General features: G+C 67.0%; 2 protein-coding genes across 2 annotated transcripts in view; one reads left to right on the top strand and one right to left on the bottom strand.

The window, feature by feature from the left end:
- Nucleotides 1–750: 750 nt before the first annotated feature.
- Nucleotides 751–20,916, bottom strand: part of BRF1 (BRF1 RNA polymerase III transcription initiation factor subunit) — a 38,597-nt gene continuing 18,431 nt past the window's right edge. Inside the window, exons 4-18 of the mRNA XM_032839641.1 lie at nucleotides 19,683–19,714; nucleotides 17,248–17,320; nucleotides 12,026–12,175; nucleotides 10,838–10,931; nucleotides 9,965–10,091; nucleotides 9,544–9,583; nucleotides 9,366–9,458; nucleotides 5,967–6,236; nucleotides 5,097–5,158; nucleotides 4,703–4,784; nucleotides 4,573–4,628; nucleotides 3,390–3,646; nucleotides 2,067–2,118; nucleotides 1,493–1,661; nucleotides 751–1,118 (exon numbers count right to left, since the gene is read on the bottom strand). Of these exons, the coding sequence (XP_032695532.1) occupies nucleotides 1,081–1,118; nucleotides 1,493–1,661; nucleotides 2,067–2,118; nucleotides 3,390–3,646; nucleotides 4,573–4,628; nucleotides 4,703–4,784; nucleotides 5,097–5,158; nucleotides 5,967–6,236; nucleotides 9,366–9,458; nucleotides 9,544–9,583; nucleotides 9,965–10,091; nucleotides 10,838–10,931; nucleotides 12,026–12,175; nucleotides 17,248–17,320; nucleotides 19,683–19,714 (1,595 nt within the window). The 3' untranslated portion in view covers nucleotides 751–1,080. The remainder of the gene's footprint in view (nucleotides 1,119–1,492; nucleotides 1,662–2,066; nucleotides 2,119–3,389; nucleotides 3,647–4,572; nucleotides 4,629–4,702; nucleotides 4,785–5,096; nucleotides 5,159–5,966; nucleotides 6,237–9,365; nucleotides 9,459–9,543; nucleotides 9,584–9,964; nucleotides 10,092–10,837; nucleotides 10,932–12,025; nucleotides 12,176–17,247; nucleotides 17,321–19,682; nucleotides 19,715–20,916) is intronic.
- BTBD6 (BTB domain containing 6) lies at nucleotides 13,717–15,892 on the top strand. Its single transcript, XM_032839643.1, has 4 exons — nucleotides 13,717–14,153; nucleotides 14,268–14,358; nucleotides 14,500–14,618; nucleotides 14,757–15,892. Exons 1-4 carry the CDS (start codon nucleotides 13,792–13,794, stop codon nucleotides 15,787–15,789), a joined length of 1,605 nt encoding a protein of 534 aa, XP_032695534.1. The 5' UTR covers nucleotides 13,717–13,791; the 3' UTR covers nucleotides 15,790–15,892.

Raw genomic sequence — 20,916 nt, 5'->3', positions numbered from 1 at the left:
CTTACGGGGTGGATGTGAGGGGGTGAGGATGAAGCGCGAGCCACGTCCCCACCGTCCTTCTGACAACAGGGCCAGGGCCTGCTGTGTGCCTCTCCCACCCCCATGGGCCGGGTGCCCTGCTGTGGCCTCCCTCCTCCAGGGCCGGCCGCAGAGCCCGGTGGGGCAGCACAGGCCACAGCCTCGGCGGGTGTCTGCTCTGGTAGGTCTTCCTGTCCCGCCGACCGCACAGCCCTCTCCGGCTCTCTGGGGCCCAGGACGGGTGCAGCCAAGGACCTCGAGATTCCCTGCCCACAGACTTGGCCACACTCCGGCCTGGACACAGAGGGCTAAGCCGTGGGGAGGTGACATGGCCTGGCTTGGCTGCCGTCAGGGGGGCCGAGGCCGTGGCCTCGAGGGACAAGAGTTCCTGCCCTGCCTCCCTGGCCATGTCCAGCGCAGCGATGTCCACACTGCGGCCCTCAGAGTGGTCCCTGGGCCTTCAAGTGGCGGGGCTGGGCCCCTAGCTGGAGGGGAGGGTAGTGGTACGGCCAGGACGCTCCGCCTGCCATCCGTCTACAGACCCCGAGCCAGGCCCCGCTCCAGCAAGACCCCGCTCTCCTGACTCCAGCTCGGGGCAGGGTCAGGCCAGCCTCACAGGCTGCACAGGGCACCCCCACGGCCGCTGGGCACCCGACGGTCCCTCATCTGCGGAGAGCACTGCTGACTCAGGTCACCGGCGGCTGGGCGACGCCCGGCGCAGGAGAGGCCGGTCAGGCTGGAGACACCGGGGCGGGAAGGCTGGGTGCGGCACTTCTCAGCCCGGGGAGGGGCGGGGGCGAGGCACCTAGCTCCGCAGGGGCAGCCCCCTCGTCCAGCACTCACTTCCCAGAGTGGGCCTCCTCATGCCTCAGTGTCCTCCCGTGGGGCAGGACAGGTGCCGCCTGCCAAGGTTCCTGGGCCATAAGACCCACATCGGACCAGACGCGCAGACACCGGCCCAGTCCCCTTGCCGGGCAAACGCCCCTCACGGCGCTCCAGACGGGATCCTGGCAAGTGCCACGGAGGTGCGGAGCCGCTATGGTGAGGCTGCAGGGCTGCGGCTCAGTAGCCATCATCTTCCTCGCCATCACAGCCATAATCTGTGGGGCACAGAGGAGAGCCATGAACACCCTGGGGCGGGGCCCACCTGGGCGGCCCCTCCTGGAGGGGCTCAGGCCCCCTCTGCCCATGCTGTCTTCACCTCCCCAAGGCCCTGGGGCCTGGCTCTCGCTGGCCAGGCAGACCCCTGCAAACTGGAGCCCACGGCCTTCACAGCGCTCGGGCTCCCCACATGGACGCACCGATCTGAGTCTTGGTCCCAACCTCCGTCCGGAGTAAGAGAAGGTCTCGTTCAAAGCCGAGAGCTCTGAGTTTAGGGCTAGTCAGGAGCAGAGGATCCGTGCCTCCTTCTAGGAAGTAACCCCCGCTCCCACCCGGGCCTGTCATCCCCATCCCGCCTGCAGGGCCCCCTCACCACTGCTGCCCATCATCTGCAGGGCGCTGACGCAGGGCTCCCCGTCCTCCTCGTCGGGGTCCTCCTCGTCGGGGTCCTCCTCGGGCGGGTAGGACACAGGCCCACTCTCCACCACCGCTGTGGGCCTGATGGGCTCGGCTCCCAGGCTGGGCGAGCTTGGGAGCAAGGTCTGCAACCGGGGCACAGGCTGTGGGAGGCCGCCTGCCCCGGGGGACGGGCGTCACAGCGCCAGCCTGGGCTCCCAGGGCCCACTGGCCCATCCTGTGTCCTGGACGCTTCCCAGCCTTCGGAGCCCCCACAGCTCCCAGGCAGCCCCTCCATCCAGCCCGTCCACACTCACGAGCCCCGATGAGGCTTCCGTTTCAAGGCCATGGGCCTTGCCCAGAGGATGTGGCCCAGCCCCACAGTATGTGGCTGGGGTGCTCAGGCCCACTCCCCTGCCACCCGTGGGCCTCAGGACCACGGTGCATGGGCCAGGAGAGCCCACGCTCCCTCCCTGCCACGGGCCGACTGCTCAGTGGCTCACAGACACAGTCCCCAGGCCCCTGCCCCGGGCTGTGGCCACACAACGTACCTCCCCCACAGCTGCCTTCTTGGCCGGCTGGGCGGACACCATCGGCCTCAACCTGAAAGAGAGCACAGCGTGGCGGCCTCAGTCCAGGCTACAGCTATGGGTCGGGGGACAACAAGGGGCCTGCTAAGGGGCGGCGTCTCTGGCGGTGGCACTGGCCACTGAGTGCCCAGCCCTAGGGTGAGGATGAGGCCCCCCTCCTCCAACTCTGCTCCCCCAGACCCCACACCCAGAAGCCGGACCCCCTCCTCAGCACTCACCCTGATGTCGCTCCTCCCAGCGGAGCCTCCCGGCCTCACACTCCTCACCTGTCCCGGCCCAGTCGGCATTCTGCCCCCTTTGCTGGGGCTCACGCCCACCCCGTGCCCCCTCTGCTAGGGCGTATCCTATATGCACACACGCCCCACATACGTGCCACACAGAAGTGCGTGAGTGACTGCACCTGTCCCCTCCTGACAGCACGATGGGCCCCAAGTCGCCACCCCATGGGCCAAGTGATACCAAGCCTGAGTACCACCCCCCGTGGGGCCACGGCACAGTACTGGGAGTGGGGGTGGGACCGGGGCGGTTGCCGGAAACCGGAAATCAGGGTTTTTCTGTGAAAATTTCCTTTTTAATGTTGGTAACAAAGCCAGATTTTAGCTCAAAAGCTATGCCGGTCGATGGCACATAGCCCTGGGCAGATCTGATGTTCGTTTGTCATTTGACGAGTAAGAACCTAAAATCGGGGGCACCAGGGGCTCAACGTGGGGAGCGTCCGACTCTTGGCCGAAAGGCCCAGGGCTGAGGGATTAGCCCCGTGCTCTGCTGCACCTGAGTCCTTCCCTCCCGTCTCCTCCCCTCTGTTCTCCCCCCACTCACGCTTCTGTGAGCTCTCTCTCCCTGCCTCCCTAAAGTAAGTTTTTTTAAAACGTGACCTAAAATTGTACTGCCCGGGGCTCTCCAGGCTGCCGCCCAGCTGCTGCTGGTCAAGGTTCTGGGAGGTCTGCTTCAGCAGCAGGGTGTGGGGACGGCAGGGAGTGGCTGCAGCGGGAGATGCCTCCCCTGGGCCGCCCTGGGTCCTGGTCCTCCCTACAGCGGGAGGAGAGGCCAACAGGGAGGCTCTACTCTCCCCACTCCACACCCTCCGGGGAAAGAGGCTGGCTCGCTCCGCCCAGAGACAGATCACAGCCTGCAGGGTAGGACCCCCCCCCAGCCACCCGCCCCCCCCACAGAAACGGGCCGGCCAGGGCCGCAGGTGCGGCATGGGACCCAGACGTCTGCTCCCAGCATCCAGGTGGGGAACGCACCCCCCCCCAGGCCTCCTGCCCGCACCCAGCACAGTACCTCTTCCCCACGCTGCTCACGGGGTCAGCCCCGCTCCTGCCAGCGGGCGTCTTCCTCCGAGACAGCTTCCGGGCGCCGGCCCGCTCCTGGGGCTGCGCGTCGCCCCCACGCAGGCTGCCCCCGCCCTTGCTGTTGAGGTCCTGGAGCACGCTGTAGTTGATCTTGCTGGAGATTTTCTTCTGCTCCAACATCTTTTCGATGGCCTCCCCAGCTGTGCTGGCCTGGATGGGCTCCCGTCGCTTACAAGACTTCTTGGGCTCAACAGAAACAGGGGAGTTGCCGCCCCCTGGGGACCTGCTAGGTGTCTCGGGCGAGGTGGGGGCCCTGCCAGCTAGACCCCGAGGGGGAGGGGCCGGGCAGCCAGCATCTGCTGGGGAGCCCCACCCCCAGAAGCCCAGGTGTACAGGGCGCTGGCCCAGGCCCCCCAAGGAACGGCTCCGACCTCCTCCTCTCAGAAGGGGGAGGCCAGCCCACATCCCTCAGCTGCGGAGCTGATGGCAGGGCTCAGGGTGTGAGGCCTCTCGGGAGGGGTCACCCGCAGCGGCACTGGGAGCTGCCCACAAGCCCATCATGGACACCTGGCTGTGCCGGACACTGTCGCCACCTGAACAAGGCAGAGCGAGGTGCCGTGCTCTGGACAGATCACCCAGCGTGGGGAGACCTTGTCCTGGGTGTGTGCCACCTACAGGAGCCTGCACTGTGCCTCCTGCCAGCTCCTCCCCTGCCCACCTGCCTGCTGACCACGCTACTAGGGGCCTCGAGCCCAGACCCCAGGCTGCAGGCCCACCCCCCGGAAAGGTTCTCAAGCAGACCAGCGACCCACGCTGGGCACATGCCTAGCTCCTGCCTTTCTTGCTCGGGGGCTTGACCACACCCTCACGGCCAGAGTCCCTGTCCGGCCACACAGAAGCAGCAAGCCACGTCTCTGTGACCACCCGCAGGACACGGGCGACAAGCAGGCTTTCCCAGGGCCCAGAGGGGGGATCCCAGAGCTGGGGCAGGGCCCTCAGTGGGGGTCCCGACGCCCCGACTCAGCCTAAGAACCTCCCCAAAGCTGAGGGTGCGTCTGTCTGAGGAGAGGCCAGCACCGTGCAGGACCGGGTGGCCGGAGCCGCCGCCCTGGGAGACCTCGTGTGACCCGGGGAGGGGCAAGGCGGGTCTCCACGGGCCAAACGAGCCTCACCTTGTGCTCCTTGTAGATCCCCAGCTCCTTTTCCTTCGCGATTCTCGCCTCCTTCTCTGAAAAGTCCCCCACGGCAGGATGAGCAGGGGCCCCGCGGCCCCGGCCCCCGGGCGGGCGGGCAGGTGCTTACCCCTCTGCTCGCGCAGGTACTCCGCATTCTCCCGCATCCACAGCTCAGCCTTCACGCGGGCTTCCGCCTCGTTCAGGATGTACTGGGCAGAGCAGAGCAGAGAGCCACACTCAGGCCTCGCTGCCAACACGCTCCCCACGGACGAGCCGGTCAAGGGCGGGCCCTGACCCGCGGGCCACAGGCTCCTTACTGGGAGCCGGTCAGCGACGCCCGTCCCCCCCCAACCCCTGCTGAGGCCGGGAGCGGGGCTGGGTCCACACACCGGCCCGCAGGCACAGAGTGGGCGGACACGGGTTCCAGGGCCATGTGGCCGCGAGGAAGGTGCCCCGCGCACGGGAGGGCCTGTGGGGCGGCAGCCTGAGGCCCCGACCGTGCAGAGTTCAGTGGAGCTCACCCTGTCAATCTCCAGGTCGTCGATGCCGCTGAGGTCCAGCTCGCCGTCCCCACGCGCTCCGGCTACAGGGAAGCACAGGGCCGCGGCGTCTGCCTAGTCAGCTTCTGCTGAGCAAGCGCAGACGTCCCTGGGGCCGTCTCAGGACCCCTTCCAGGATAGGAGCCACCTCCTCTGGGACCTCGGCTCTGGCCAAAGGCTGACCACAGCCCCCTCGTCACCGGCAAGCCCAGTCCCCTCCGTGTGCCACTGCCTGGCTCACAGCCCAGGGCTGCGTGCGGAAAGGACACTACACTAGCCCCAGCAGACCTCCAGGTCCGCTCCCTACGACACCGGCACCTTCAGCGCGGAAGCGTGGCTCGTCTGGCTCTCTGCTCACCGGTCCAGGAGACGGGCCCTCAGCCAGTCCTCGGTGATGAACTCGGGACAATCCCAAACGCTGCTGGCCACCCCCCATCCCCCCGGGTCAACAGCACAAGCCCCAAGCCCAGCAGTTGGGGCACCCTCTGACCACCAGGTGGTCAGCTCAGAGAGACGCAGAAGGACAGGCAGGAAGGAGCCTGCAGCCACCACCCAACCAAGCACACGGCTCTGGCCCAGCCCTGAGCCAGGGGGCCAGCACAGGAGGGGTCTGGGGGCAGTGGCAAGCCCTGCTGGTATGCAGGCTGTCCTCACGCGCTGGGGTCGACGGCCCACTCCGCCCGGCACGGGGGACCTGGCAGAACCCTCCCAGCCCGCCCTCCGTGAGGCCACATCCGGCGGCACCTCTCCCCCCACAGATGGGGCGGGGTGACCTGGACCCAGAGCCCGCGGCCACAGCCCCCATCCCACCCTGTCCCCATCCGCCCCTCCCTGGGCCTCCCGGGCACTCACTGGGCTCCTGGCTCTGGGAGGAGATGCACTCTCGGATAGAGTCTGAGATGCCCAGGCTGGCCGCCGTGGGCAGGGGGCCGAGCAGGGACTCCAGGGCCGGGGGTCGGCTGTCCCCCTCGGGGCCTCCTGCGTCCCCAGAACTGGAAGAGACGCCGGCGCCGAGCAGCTCCTGGTAGAAGTCCTTGTTGAGGTGGCTGGCGGCGGCCTGCAGCTCCTCGTCCTCGGGGTCCTCCTCACCAAACAAGCTGGACGCGGAGTCCTCCACGGAGCCTACGGACGCAACACCACACACCCTGTGAACCCTGCAGGAGCCACCCCCCCCCGCCCCACGCCGGCAGACGCGACCGTCCAGAGGTAGGAGGCACTCGCTCCACTGCGTCAAGAGGCGGGCAGCGTGTCGCTGGGAGGCGGCCCCACGTCCAGGTGCCCGCGGGGAGCCCTCGGGGCCTACACACCTGACGCTGCACAGAAAGTCCCTCAAAACGGACACGACGGCTAAGAGCACCAACGCTTCAGGAATCGACGACGGAAAACGTGCGCAGCTTTGAATCGGGCAAAACGTCCGGGTGGGACAGGGTCAGGCAGCCCCACACGCGCCCGCAGGGCCGCGGCAGACTAGGGAGCTCTGCCCTCCCGTGAGTGCGTGTCCGCAGCACGCCAGGAGCGCCCAGGGCTCCGCGCCAGGAGAACACACGACCAACCGAGGCACAGGGCGCGGCTGCGGGCAGACGGCGGGCGGCTTCTCCGAGACCCGGGCCTGTGCCCTGCAGCCGACCCAGCAAGTCCGCAGCTCGGTGCGCCCCGGTCACGACCACGTGCACATCCACACGACGCCTGCACACAAACGTTCCCAGCACCACGTGTGCGACGACCCAAACCCAGAATCGCCCCGCATGTGCTCGACCGGCCACCTCTCCCGCATGTGGACAGGATAGCTTCCGTCCGCCACAACGGGGCCGCAGGGCAGTCAAGACATGCCGCGCCGTCCGTGGACACAGAACTCCAGAAAGCACGATGGACCCCGGGGCGGAGACTCAGCACGGGGCTGCATCTTTGCGTCCCGCTTTGCCGAACGAAATTTGTGAACGTTGCCCAACACGGCGATTATCGTGCAGGACGTCCGCCCCAGAACGCCTCCCCCCGCTTTCCAACGTGAGAGCTCCCGGTAAGCACGGAGCCTCCCGCGGCACGTCGCGTCTCTGTCACCTTTTCTCTGCGGGCAAAAAGCCGTCCAATTCCTCGTGCACAGGAAAGTCGCGCGGGCGATGATCCTTCCCGGCACCCTGCCGCGCCCCTACCCCAATGTCTGGGCGCCCCTGCACCCTGCACGTCTGCACCCCCGTCCCACAGGCTGGGCCTCGGGAGCACCGGCAGAGTCAGGCCTCCCCACTGGCCTCCTTGCTCCCAGCCCCCGGCCCCTCAGCCTGAGTTAGACGGAGTCATCCCTCGGCCTCCGCTCGGGACCTCCACAACCCAACCGCACCCCACGTAAGCAGCAGCTTCCCCCGCGCCGCTACAGGGCTCCCTTCCTTCCCCAGGCCTCTCCCCAAATGTTGCCTGCCCTGGCCAGTCCCTTCAGCACTGCGTGGCAGCTGGGGGCTGGGCAGGGAGCCTGGGAGCTGGGCAGGAGGGTGGCACGCAGGCCCCCTGGGTCCCATCACCGCTGGATGACCCCACCTAGCTTCGGGCTCAGTCCAGACAGAACATGAAATGTCTCCCACCCCATGACACAGGAAAGCAGACGTGGGGAGCAGGGAAGAGGGAGCGCCCCCGACGTTCCCGTCAGAACAGCTGTGAGAAGCTGAGCCTGGGGCAGGAGGTGGGGGGGCCTGCTGGTGGCCGACTGCCGGCCGGCTTCCTCACGCTGGGGCAGCGCACACAGGTGCTGTGCAGGAAACGGCAGAAAGAAAACCACGGGTGCAGAGCCAGGCCTCCCCAGGTGCAGAGAACCCCGCCCGAGTCACGGGCGCGCTGGGGATGGGCTCCGACTACTAGAGGACAAAAGCTCCCGGCTGGGGCACCACAGAGTCACACGCCGCACACACGCCCCCTGTCAGAGCACGGCAGTCGCCACACGGGCAAGCGGACACTGGCCACCTCCGTCCTCAAGGCGTCACCGGGCAGAGTGAGGACCAGAAGAGCTAGCAACGCCCTGGGGGACGCAGGGGCTCATGGGTGTCCCCAACCACAGACCAGCAAACGCACAGACTGTGGGGCCACCCGGCCGGGGCATCCCTGGGGGGGCAGGTCGCACTGAGCCCAGGAAACCCTACATGCTCTGCACAGGTCCCACAAATGTCGAAGCGCTCACCGATGGCCCAGACAACAACCAGCGAAAACCGTGCGTGGGCACGGCCCTCTCAGGACAAGGTGGCACCCAGCCCCAAGCCAGCACCATGTCCTGGGCGGCACCTGGGCCACATGCCCGTGGCCACCACTGCCACTCAGCAGGGGCTGAAAGGCCAGGCCACGGCCCGGGCGTCGGGAGATGTAGAAGACCGGACGTCGGTGGTGAGCACAAAGCAGCGGTCTTTGCAGAAGGCACGGTCACTCACGTGGAAAACCCGTGGCGGAGCATGCAGCAGTGAGGGTGGACACAGAATTCCGACCCACGAGCCCACAGAAGCTGACCTGGAAACCTGGGGCTTCCACATCTGGCAGCAGCAGAAGATGGGGAAGGACACTACTCAGGGCAGCAGCACCGGGCGGGTGGCCTGGCCCAGAGAGCGGTTCAGGAACACCCACGGGGCGGGAGATGTCCACTCTTGGGAGTGGGTCCACAGGGCGCTGGGCTGGGGCGGGAGCCGGGGAGCAGCGGCACCCGCCCTCCAGACAGTCCGAGGCAGGGGTGGTAAGCACCAGGCCCTGCTGAACCAGAGAGACGTACAACGGGGCCCCGCGCAGAGCTTCACAACGGGGCCTGGAGGACTGGGCAGGAAGGCAACGTGGGAGCGTCCAGGAGCGAAAGAAAGACCCCGTGTGCGTGGAGACCCGTGCACGGACACAGCGGCTCTGCAATGCCCTTGCTATGTGGGAGCCACGACGGGGAGGAGGACACCGCAAGGCCGCTGGGGCGGTACAGGCGTGGCGCCGGAGGCGGCAGGAAGGGGCTCCGGGGGCAGGGGCAGGACAGTCCAGAATTAAGATCTGGGTGCTGAGGACCAGTTTCCCCCGAAGGCTAGAACCTGGGGGCACAGAGGTCCCGGGAGCAGCTGGACACCCAGCACAGCATGTCAGGGTCAGGCGGTGTCCAGGGCTGGGACCCTGTAAAGGGGGGCCCTGCGGCCCTGGACGGGGCAGCAGCAGACAGGGCCAGAGGCTGGCCAGCAGGGAGTGCCTGGCGTGGGTGACGTGAGCAGGGCTGGCCCTGGAGGCCGTGGGGGACGCAGCTGCGCTCACCGTCTCTGGTCAGGCTGGCGAGGGCCCCCTTGGCCTTGGGCCGGCTGTTCTCCAGCTCGCTCTCGATGGCGTCCTGATAGCTGGAGATCTCACCTGGAGGGGGCGACCGCGCACACTGAGCTCAAACCCACTGCTCTAGGGGCCCCAGGCACCTGTCACGGTGAGGCGGGCGGGTTACCTTCGACGTCCTCCAGTTTCTTGGACAGGACTTGTTCGAGCTAAAACAACAGTGGAGACGAAGAGGCCATGTGGGGGAGCGGCGAGCTTCATGGCGCTCGGGTCCCCAGCCCCCCAGACACATGCCAACTCCCACGCCAGAGGAACTGGACTGTCTGGAAAGCGCCCAGGGCAGAGCCGGGGCTGACCCTGATGGCTGTGGGGAAGATGTGGGGGCCATCGAGGGACCTGGCACCCCATGTCCCACACTCCCGGCTCAGCCCCTAACCCCACCTGTCCGCCCACCTCTCCCTGCATGCCGTGGGGACACAGACCCAACCTGGCCCATTTTGAAGTAAGAACAGGACACAGGACGTGGTAGCGCCGCGAGATGCCGGCGTGCTGCACAGCCCAGGCCCGGCCCGCCAGCGCGGGGCACTCACCTGCTTCATGCGTAGCTTCCGCTGCCCGGCGGTGTACGAGGGGGGGTCGCACTCCCCCTCCAGGTCGATCTTCATGAACTCGTCCACGGTGAGCTGGCTCGTTGGCGTGTCTTCAAACTCCGTCAGCCTGGAACAAGAAGGCCCCTGGAGAGAGCCGCCTGGCGCCCCGGCCACGCTCCGCTATGAGCCCTCCTCACCGCGGCCAACAGCGGGGCCCCGGGGAGGAAAGGCCACGCACGCTGGTCGCTCCCACGGGGAGACCCAGAGAAGGCCCAGACGCAAGGAGGCCAAGCCGGCAGCCCCAGGGAGTCGCCCGCTAGAGCTTACCCACGTCTCCTACGACCCGCGAGACGTCTAAGAATAAACAATTTTTTCTCAGCAAAAAACTTCCAAAGAGAACTAGACATCAAATGTGCAAAATACTTTACTGCTTCAGAAAGTGCCGTCTGTTTCTCAGACGAGAAACACCTCGCATGTGGCACATTCACAGTGAAAACGGCCACGACGACAGGGGCCGGTGATCGGGCTACCGACAACCCCGTCCAGCCCACCCGCGGCCGACGTTGCCGCTGAGCTTGGCCACCCCACAAACACCGCAGCCCAAAGTGGGGGCTTGTGGACACCCGGGCTTCCTGGGGGGGCTCTCAGTGCACCCCAACCTACCTTGGGGTGTGGGCAGAAGGGCCACTGCAGGCGCAGCTGGTGGGGGCCAGGAAGACAGACCAAGACCCTGGAGGGAGGCGGGCAGCCCCTCGAGGACCCGGGCCGTCCTGGGTCCCGGCCAGACCAGTGGACGGCAGGACCGCAGAGGCAGGTGTGGTCAGCACACAAAGCAGGTGCCTGAACCCCAGGCCACGACCGAGAGCCACCTACCTCTTGCGCAGCGTGGACTCACACACCTTGACCACGCTGATGACCTCTTTGACGGTTCTCCGGAAATCGTGCATCCTGGCCGCAACCAGAAGTGCTGGAAAGAAGCATGACAGGCCAAGGGACGGGGGAGGTCAGGCCTCGGGACGGGTCAGGGTGGTGACCTCGGCGGTGCAAGTCCTGCCCGGGAGGCCTGTGGGGGCTCACGGTGGCTGACCGTTGCCCAGTGCTCGTGACGGTCCCACACCCGAGAGCCACAGGCTGCTTTGTGTGCAACTACGCCACAGCGGGGAGTCAGAAAGTGCGTCGTCGCGCCTTCCGTCTCAAACACAGAGAACGAAAACGCATCTCCTGAGAACCTCGTGTGACCCCTAAAGCTGGTGAGCGAACTCTGAGGTGACTCTCAACAAGCACCTGTTGGCAACAGAGATAAGGACTCTGGGAACACGGCCCAGGTTGGGGAGAAAAGGGAGCGGCCCCGTGAGGCGGCCACAGCCAGGCAGACTGGGAGAGGCCCAGAGTGGGCCACGTGCCGCGGAGCACAGGAACGCAGGCTCTCGGCATCCCAGGAAGGACCGGAGCCGGGGGGGGGGGGTGTCCTGGAGTAAAGGCCACCAAACAGGCATAAAGGCCTGCTAGGGAGGACTCCAGGCCCAAGAGCTACGTCAGACCCCAAGGCGTCAGAGACAGAGCTAGAGAACACAGAGGGAGACCGAACAGCTACCCTTTGGGGGGCCAAGGAGCCAGCCCAAAAGGCCGGGGATAGTCAACAGTAGTGACTTGGCACCAGGGACAGGGCTGGCCTCGTGGGAGCCCTCAAGGGACAGGATAGCTCTGGAGACAGTAACCCCCACAACCAGCAGAGCCTGGCCCTCCTGACCCCAGGCCATCCTACCTGCCCTGCAGAGACCTGAGGGTGCCTGGGCCTCCTGCCCTGGGCCATCCTACCTGCCGGCAGAAACCCAAGGTGGCCTGACCCTCCTGACCCTGGGCCTCCTGAGCCCGGCTGTCCCACTTGCGCCACAAAGACCCAAGGGGACTTGGCTCTCCTGACCCCGGGCCATGCTACCAGCCCCACAGAGACCCGAGGGGGCCTGTCCTGCTGACCCCATGCCGTCCTACCCACCCGACGGAGACGCGAGAGGACCTGGTTCTCCTGACCCCAGGCCTCCTGACCCTGGGCCGTCCTACCTGCCCCGCAGAGGCCCGAGGGGCGCCGGCCAGTATGCATCCAGTCTCTCTTCATCCGCTGCAGGAGCCTCAGGGCTGTCATGGACACCTCGTGATTCTTCTCCCCAAACTCCAGCAGGTGAGCAAAGCGCGGGATGTACAGGCACGGATCTGCCGCAGACATGGGCGCCTCAGTGCCACCCAGGGCGCGTCCCCTCCCCCCCAGGCCCCGTGGAACATGTGTGTTCCAGCTCTGGGTGGCGCACAAACACCACCCAGCAGGATACCCGTCCTTGGGGTGACCGTCCTGCTCCTCCAACTGCACGGCTTCCCCGACCCTTGGTCGGGGCTGGTGGCCCCCGTCCCTCCCACAGCGGCCGCAGGGGTCAGGCGCTAAGCCTGCACGGGCACCCGCGACACCTTGCTGCTGTGTCTGGCACCTGACGGGTCGCGACGGAGACAGAGCCTGCTTGCCCCCGACCCGCCAGCTGAGTCCACCATCTGGAACTCAAGCCGAGGCTTCTCCCTGCCGTCTGCAGGTGCGTGGGCAGCTCTTCAAGTGGCCGTACTTCTCCGCGCAGGGGAAAGCTCAGGAGGGACCCACGCACACACGCACGCGCACACACACCCTCCCTCCCTGGGAGGGTGCTGACCGAATCATGTGGGGCCGCTGGAACATCAGGGGCCGGACTTGCTCTGGGCGGGATCGTCGGGAAGTCCTTGCTGAGGCCTGAAGAGGGGGCTCCCTGAGGGGGCCACAGGCCAGCCAGAAAGCAGGCGTGTGGGGCAGATGGTGACCGGCAGGACCCTGCTGTCCACCAACATCAAGCACCCTCCTTCGGGGGGCCGATCAGTCCACATCCACAGGGGCCACGGGACTGAGCTCCCGCCCCTGGAAGCCCCATGTGGGCTGGCACCGGCAGTGCCCCGCAGCCGGCCGGCGGCCAGGAGATCCTGGAGACACCGCGCACGGGGAGCCCTCCCAGGATGCTCTGCCTCAGGCGCCCCAAGCGCAGACGGGCCACAGAGAGACGAGCTCGGCGGGCGCCTCTCAACAGCGACCTTCAAGGACAACCTGTCCGGGAAGCTGCAAACTCAAAGGTTCAGCGGACCAGCAAGGACCGGGGTGCCAGGGAGGGCACTCCCTCCGCTAAGGGCCTGGCTTGGGCTCAGGTCACGACCCCCTCACCTTCGGGCTCCTTCTCTGCCCCCGCCTGGGGTGAAGGTGGAACCCGCGAGACCGCACTGCAGGCGGAGCGCGGCGAGCCCACGGGGGTTAAGGGAAGGTCCAGCCGGGGTGCCCAGCAGCCCCCCGGGAGCGATCGGCCGGGCGACAGGGCCCCCGGGGAACGAGAGCAGTCCTGGAGGCCACGGCAGCGCGCGCACACGAGCGGCACGACTAGGCGCGCGCACCCCCGCCTCCCGAGAGGGCTCCCGGGGCCCCCTCCGCACCGAGACTCACGCGCGTCTGCGCGCAGCCAGCGGAAGCGGCGCGAGGGGGTGGGGCGGGGCCGCGCACGTCGTCCGCGCGAGGGAAGGGGCGGGGCGGGGCGGCGCGAGCCGCGAGCGCGCACGTCGTCCGCGCGGCGGGGTAGGAGCGGCGGAGAGGCGTGACGCAGACCGACGCGCAGGCGCTGGGCGGCAGGGCGAGGGCGGCCGGGACGGCGCCCCCTGCGGCCGGGCTGCGGGCTGCGGGCTGCGGGCTGCGGGCTGCGGGCTGCGGGCTGCGGGCTGCGGGCTGCGGGCTGCGGGCTGCGCGCCGGCGGGCGGGCGAGCGGGGCGGCCCCATGCTGCTGCCCCTGGCCTGCCTGCACGGCCGGGTGGCGCAGTGCCTCACGGCGCTCCTGGTGCTCGCGGAGCCGCCCCCCCGGCCCCGGCGCGGCGCTCGGGCGCTCGGTCCCCCGCCGGCGCGCACGGAGGCCGCCCTGCCCGCGAAGATGGCCGCGGAGCTGTACCCGGCCGCCGGCGCCGCGGCCGCCACCGCCACGGACATCGCCAACAGCAACGCCGCCGCCGCCGCGGGCAGGAAGGGCCCGCCCTGCGCCCCGCCGCCCGCCCCGCCGCCGCCCGCGCCCGCGCCGCCCGCGCCCGACAACAACAACTTGGAGAGCCCCAGCTGGCAGTCAGTGCACCCGACCCTGCGCGAGCGGTGAGCCGGGCCGCGCCCCGCCCCGGCCTGACCTGACCCCCGCGCCCCGCCCCAGCCTGACCTGACCCCCGCGCCCCCGCCCCGGCCTGACCCCCGCCCGTCTGCCCTTTGCAGGAACGCGCTCATGTTCAACAACGAGCTCATGGCCGACGTGCACTTCGTCGTGGGGTCCCCGGGAGCGGCCCGCAGGGTGCCCGCCCACAAGGTGAGGGCTCGCCGGGCCCTTCCCGGGGCGCCCTCCCCAGCCCGGGGCGGGGGGCGGGGAGGTGGTTCGCGGCTTCCAGGCCTCCGCCGGGGGCGGGGCGGGGCGGGACGCGGCTCAGGGCAGCTCCGGTCTCCTCCGCAGTACGTCTTGGCCGTGGGCAGCTCCGTCTTCTATGCCATGTTCTACGGCGACTTGGCCGAAGTCAAGTCGGAAATCCACATCCCCGATGTGGAGCCCGCGGCCTTCCTCATCTTGCTCAAGTAAGCGCGCCGCCCGGGGCACAGGGAGGGGCGGCCGCTGGTGCCCGGGCCGTGGGGTGCTCCCGCTGCCCTGGGCCAGGCCCCAGCGGCCGCCGCCACCTTGAGCAGCCTGTGACGCAGCCCGCGCTCCCCGCCCAGGTACATGTACAGCGACGAGATTGACCTGGAAGCCGACACGGTGCTGGCCACCCTCTACGCTGCCAAGAAGTACATTGTCCCGGCTCTAGCGAAAGCCTGTGTCCACTTCCTGGAGACGAGTCTGGAAGCCAAAAACGCCTGCGTCCTGCTGTCGCAGAGCCGGCTGTTTGAGGAGCCGGAGCTGACCCAGCGCTGCTGGGAGGTCATCGACGCGCAGGCCGAGATGGCTCTGCGGTCTGAAGGCTTCTGTGAGATCGACTGGCAGACGCTGGAAATCATCGTGACGCGGGAGGCCCTCAACGCCAAGGAGGCGGTGGTCTTCGAGGCGGTGCTCAACTGGGCCGAGGCAGAGTGCAAGAGACAGGGCTTGCCGGTCACCGCGCGCAACAAGAGGCACGTTTTGGGGCCCGCCCTCTACCTGGTCCGAATCCCCACCATGAGCCTGGAGGAGTTTGCCAACGGCGCGGCGCAGTCGGACGTCCTGACCCTGGAGGAGACCCACAGCATCTTCCTGTGGTACACGGCGGCCAACAAGCCCCCACTCAGCTTCCCCCTGACCAAGAGGAAGGGCCTGGCTCCGCAGCGCTGCCACCGCTTCCAGTCCTCCGCCTACCGCAGCAACCAGTGGCGCTACCGCGGGCGCTGCGACAGCATCCAGTTCGCCGTGGACAGGAGGGTGTTTGTCGCGGGGCTGGGCCTGTACGGCTCCAGCGCCGGGAAAGCCGAGTACAGCGTCAAGATCGAACTCAAGCGGCTGGGGCTGGTGCTGGCGCAGAAGCGGACCAGGTTCGTGTCGGACGGCTCCAGCAGCACCTTCCCGGTGTGGTTCGAGCACCCCGTGCAGGTGGAGCAGGACACCTTCTACACGGCCAGCGCCGTCCTGGACGGCAGTGAGCTCAGCTACTTCGGGCAGGAAGGCATGACGGAAGTACAGTGCGGCAAGGTGACCTTCCAGTTCCAGTGCTCCTCGGACAGCACCAACGGGACCGGGGTGCAGGGTGGGCAGATCCCCGAGCTCATCTTCTACGCCTGAGGGGCTGAGGGGCGGCGTGGCCGTGCTAGGTCGGGCACCAGGAGGAGGCCTCTCTCTGCGGCTGGCCCCGCCGGGAAGGGACGTGCGGGGGATGTTGCGACCCCATTGTGCCCCGCCGGCTGCCTTACTGACATCATTAAAGGCTTCGCTTCTTTCTATCTCTCTTGTCTGTGGTCGGCGGCGGCCCAGAGCAGGAGCCAGAGGCTCTCCCGCACGCCGAGGGCCGGGGGTTCTGAGTTCTGGCTGCTGGGCGGACCCGGGGGCACAAGGCAGGCTTCGTACAGGCCCCTCCCCCAGGGCCCACACCGCCTGCTTTGTGGGCTCTGCCATCCCTCCCGTCCCTGTGAGTTCGCGGCCGTACCACGCTTAACCCGAAACCTTCCCTTCAAACCAAAATTGGGAAAAGTCACCTAAAACTCCACATCTAACTGCATTTCCGTAACATGGTTTCCACGAAACAAGAACCACCAAGAAAGAAGCAAGCGAGGGACTGGGAAGCGGAGACACACGCTTTCCCGCACGCCTGTGAACGGCGTGTCCCTTCCAGCACACACAGAAGCCTCCACAGCTAAGCCGTGCTTCCTGGTTCCAAACAAACTGCCTCCCGGGGGCCGCCTGTCCCTGCGTGTGTCTGTCAGCTTCCGCTGTGGGGCTGGCTTGGAATGCTCTGGAAGAGGCCGGCTGTCCGCTTGCCTCGCGCCTCCTGAGGCCTCCCAGCCTCTCAGACAAAGCCGTACTGGATCTGAGGGTGGTGGGGCGCGGTGGGGCTCTCTGCCGGCCTCGGGCTGCAGGCCCCAGACGGCCCCGTGCAGGCAGGCTTCGGGGTAAGACAGGCTCTCTGGGCCCTTGGCCTCTGTCCTCCCAGGCTACACACACTCTGTGGACAGTTGCTCTGTTTCTGAAAAACCTCAGCTTGACCCCCAGAGGGCGGACCGTGTCGCTCGGCATAAGGACGTGGCCTCTTGGAAGGGGGTCTAGCCTGGCCTAGCTAAGCAGCCACGTCCCTCTCCTGACCCACGCCGCCAGACCCTGGCTTCCCAGCCCCAGGGGACCACCCTGCACCCCCTGCCCACCCCCCACCCAGCTGCACTCTGTTCCTTGAGATCCACGAGTAGAGGATGGCGGGTGGCACGGGGAGAGGCCCCCACTGGTGACTGACAATGCTCCTCTCGGGAAAGCCGCAACAGGCTAGGGAAGCCCCCACTCCATCCATCGGGGTCCTGCCTGCCCCAGACAGTGGACAGATGGGGCCTGTTTCCCTCTGTGGCCTCCTCTACACCTGCCAGGGACTGACCATGGGCGCACTGCATTCAAGCCAGAGGTAACCCCCAAGCTGTCGGGCTCTCGGCTCCCTCTCAGATCTCCCTTACTGCCTGCTAAAGCTCCGGTCCCTGCACAGGACCCCCTCCCACTCCGAGCTCCGGCCCGCCTGCGGCCCCCCTGCCAGCCCCGCCGTACCTATTGCCGGCGCGTTGATGCACAGCTCCCTTGCCAGGAGGAGGAAGGTCTTCCCCAGCACATACACGTTCACCTGTGAGGAAGAGGCCACAACTGAGGAGGGCATCGGGGTTTCTGAAACGTTTGCTCGGTTCCCTACAACACGCGTTTCACCGTTCAGTCCGACGACAGGTCCCACGTCAGAGCTCCTGGTGCTCCTGCCTGCCCCTGTCCCCACGCCCACCCTGCTTCCCGATCCCAGACAATGTCTTCAGACCCTACCCCTGTCTCCGCAGTGACTGCATTTGCTAAGAGAAACCGCTGAGAGCGGTGTGCGCGCCCGGAGTTCACTGTGTAATTCACATCAGTATGCACCCCTGCATGCCCCTGCGGGCCGTGGCCTCAGCCCCTCGTTGGGATCCTTGTCTGTGTCCCTGTGGACCCGCTCCGTCCTGGCCGTGGCTCTCTGCAGGTCTCAGGGGCTGCCCCTGCCCCAGCTGCTCCCATCAAGCCCAAAGCTGCTGTGGAGTCCACTGCCCCGCCAGGTTCCTGGCAGGTGGACACGGGGTCTAGGATTCCGGGGTGCAGACCACCAGCATGGCCAGCCTGGGGTTTCAGGCAGTCCCAGGCCGCATGAAGGCCTGGCTGGGGGCCTGGGGGTAAGGGGCTTCTGTTTGATGGCAGGCATGGGAGAAGCTGTTCCGTGTGGATGTGGTGCACAGTTGGGCAAGGCCTGGGCTTAGCCCCTTCAGCCCAAGCTGGAGAGAGGCCTGGCCCCTGCCCCTGCCCCCGCGACTTGCAGGCCTCAGTGTCCTGGCCCCAGCCCCCTGCCGCTGGTCTCCCCATAGAGTTCCTCTGCCCCATCAAGGCTGGCCTGTGAGTTCCCGAATGAGGGCCCCTTAGCCTCGTGCCCAGGAAGCTACCAGAAAAGACCAGAAAGAAGAGTCAAGAGCGCCCGTCAGGGGCTCCCAGGCAGCACAGACTGGTGCCTCTGGCCGTCCCAGGTCCTCTGGAGAAGATGGAGGGGCTGGGGGCGCTGCACTTCACACCCAGGCCGCCTTCTCCAAGCCCCCTTCACAGGGCTGGTGGCTCCCAGAGCTTGCCTTCTGAAAGGAGTCTGCCCCAGCCTGCCCACCAGGTTGCACACGCAATAAGCGTGTCGGAGTGTGCGCGTGTGGAAGCGTCTCCTGGCGGCACCCCGAGCTCCTGCACCCTCCTAGCCTCATGCCCCTTGGGATCAGGGTGGCACTCACCTGCCCCTCCCCACTACAGCAGAACCACCCTGACCCACCGCCCCCTTCCCAACTCCCACCTCCCTGACCCTGGCCCAGGCAGACAGAGACCTGGATGAGAAGGGCTTTCTGCAAAGTCAAATGTTTGCAAGGCCGCACTTGGACAGTGCACGGGGTCGCTGCCGGAGACGCTGACGGTCATCGGCAGGCGTTAGAAACAGTGACACGGACACTGAGGACCCCTCCCTGGGTTTATGGCTCGTCTCCGTGGAGGCGGCTGGTCACGGCTGGCTGTGGCTGGCCAGTCTTCCCGCTCCTGTCCACCGGGCAGATGGGCTCTGCACGAAGACAGCCGAGTGCCCCTGTGCCAGCCACAAGTTCATGGGGTGTCAGACCCCCCCAGATCCCCCTAGGGGGTGCTCAGTGTCACTTTCTGAGCCTGTGTCAGCCCTTGGGAGCCCCACACCAGCCTCCCTCCGACCTTGCTGGAAAGCCCAGGAAGGGGCGCGGCGCGAGGAGTGCTGGCCCCCCCATTCCGACAGGTCACAGACCGCTTCAGCAGGACTCCCAAGAGATGCTGTGTATACACGCACATGGGGAGAAGGCAAGCTCCGTCAGCGCGAGGGCCCTGTGGCGTGTGGGGCACCCCCACCTGACCAAGCCTTCCTCAAAGGCATGGGATCTCTGTGGGACCCACACACACTCTCACACGGTGATCACGTCTGTTTTCCGTGCCCCCCTGCTCTTTCTGAGCCCTCTGTGGAGTGATCCCCCCGCCGGCCCCAGTGCTGTCCCCAGGGACAGGATGCAGAACCTCGATGACCCTGCCCCCGTGAGTGTCCTGTCCGCACAGGTGGCCCCCATGCTAGGTCCTTCTATCATCTTCAGTAGTTCAGAAACGAGGGAAGCAACGGAAAATGCTTTCCTGGTACCCACGCAGGGTCCCTAAGTAGACTACGGTGTGGGCTTTTATATTGCTGAAGAAACATGCGTTTCAGTGCTTTGTTTTTCTGTTAAAGCATTTCCCTCCCCTCTGGACCAAGTTCTCCAGGGTCTTTCCACTGCTTCTGAGGCCAAGGCCGCCCGGCCCCCAGGACAGCACGGTGACCCCATGTTTACTGGCCCCCCACCCGGTGTGTCCTCTGTTCTGAGGACTGGTCTCCGGGCTGAGGGGTGCAGCCCCGCCCCCCGTGGGAAAGGGGCTCAGGAGGGAAGCCGGGATACCTGGAGCAGGTCGCTGAGGTCGAGGAGCATGTCTGCGGCGGGAGTCAAGGAACATCTGCACCTGAGCCCCCGGGCTCCAGGACCCAACCGCTTCCCAAAGCGCAGACCCAGCCCCCCGCCACAGCACCTCGTTGCAAATCCAGGCTCAGCACTGGGTCTCCCTGGACAGGTGAGGGGCCGGCGGCAGGCGAACAGAGCCTGGGAACCACGCCCCAGAGCCAGTGAAGTCGCCCTTCGCAGAGCACCCCTACCCCCCGTGGACACAGCCCAGGAGCCCAGGACACTCACTCCATCCCTTGGTAGCTACAGAGAGCCTACCAGGTGCTGCATGGGGCCACGACGCGTGGCTCCTGGGGGACAGACACGTAGCTAGTCCCCTTTGGTGGCTGGTGGCACCTCCATGGTGCTGGTGTTTGAGGGGACAGCTGTGGGGACTCCGGCACGGGACCTGTCCTCACTCTTCAGCAGATGATTAAAGACTAACCAGATCATGTCCTCCGTGACCTGGAACCCAGGGGGACACACAAAGAACACAGGACGCCAGCTGCCAGGGAAGGCACCCGGTAAAGCGTGCTGAAATGTCCCATCACTCACGGGTCTGCTGCGGCTTTGAGAGGGTAACGGAGAGAGATCAGAGCCAGACCACGTGTCGGGAGGGAGACCCCGGGCCCACACACAGAGGAAGAAAGAGGCCCCGATGCCACAGCCCCACGAGGTCCCGGACACCCCACCACCACCTCCCAGGGCCTGGACTGAGGGGCAGGCTTGCTTCTCGCCGTCTCTGAAGGCGTGCCCTCGGGCAGTAGGGTCACCACCAGATGACAGGGTGGGTACAGACCGGCTGTTGGGACCACGTGCGGAGAGAAGAGCCAGCCGGGGAGTCACAGGAGCCGCCCCGCAGGAGCGAGCGGGAACCCGCAGTGTCAGGACAGATGCGCAAGACGCAGCAAGCTCGGAGGCAGAGCTCCAGGGACGGTCGACGTGTCGGGGCTACCGGGGGTTGGGTCGGGGTGGGGTGGGGCCAAGGGATGGAGGGGAGTACAGGGGGCCCTCGAGGCAGTAAGGCCTCCGCATGACGTCACGGGCATGGGTGCGACAGGACAGGCACAGCGCGCCAACGTGGGTGTGGGCCGGGACGTGGCGTGCGTGGGGTCGGGGGACGTGGGGGAGGCCGCACCAGTCTTGCCTCTAACCTGGAACTGCTCTAAAACATGACGTCTGTTCGCACGATTAT

The sequence above is a fragment of the Lontra canadensis genome, unplaced genomic scaffold, assembly GCF_010015895.1.
Source record: "Lontra canadensis isolate GAN:19392208 unplaced genomic scaffold, GSC_riverotter_1.0 scaffold108, whole genome shotgun sequence".
Taxonomy (NCBI): Eukaryota; Metazoa; Chordata; class Mammalia; order Carnivora; family Mustelidae; genus Lontra; species Lontra canadensis.
This window is presented reverse-complemented; position numbering and strand designations above follow the sequence as displayed.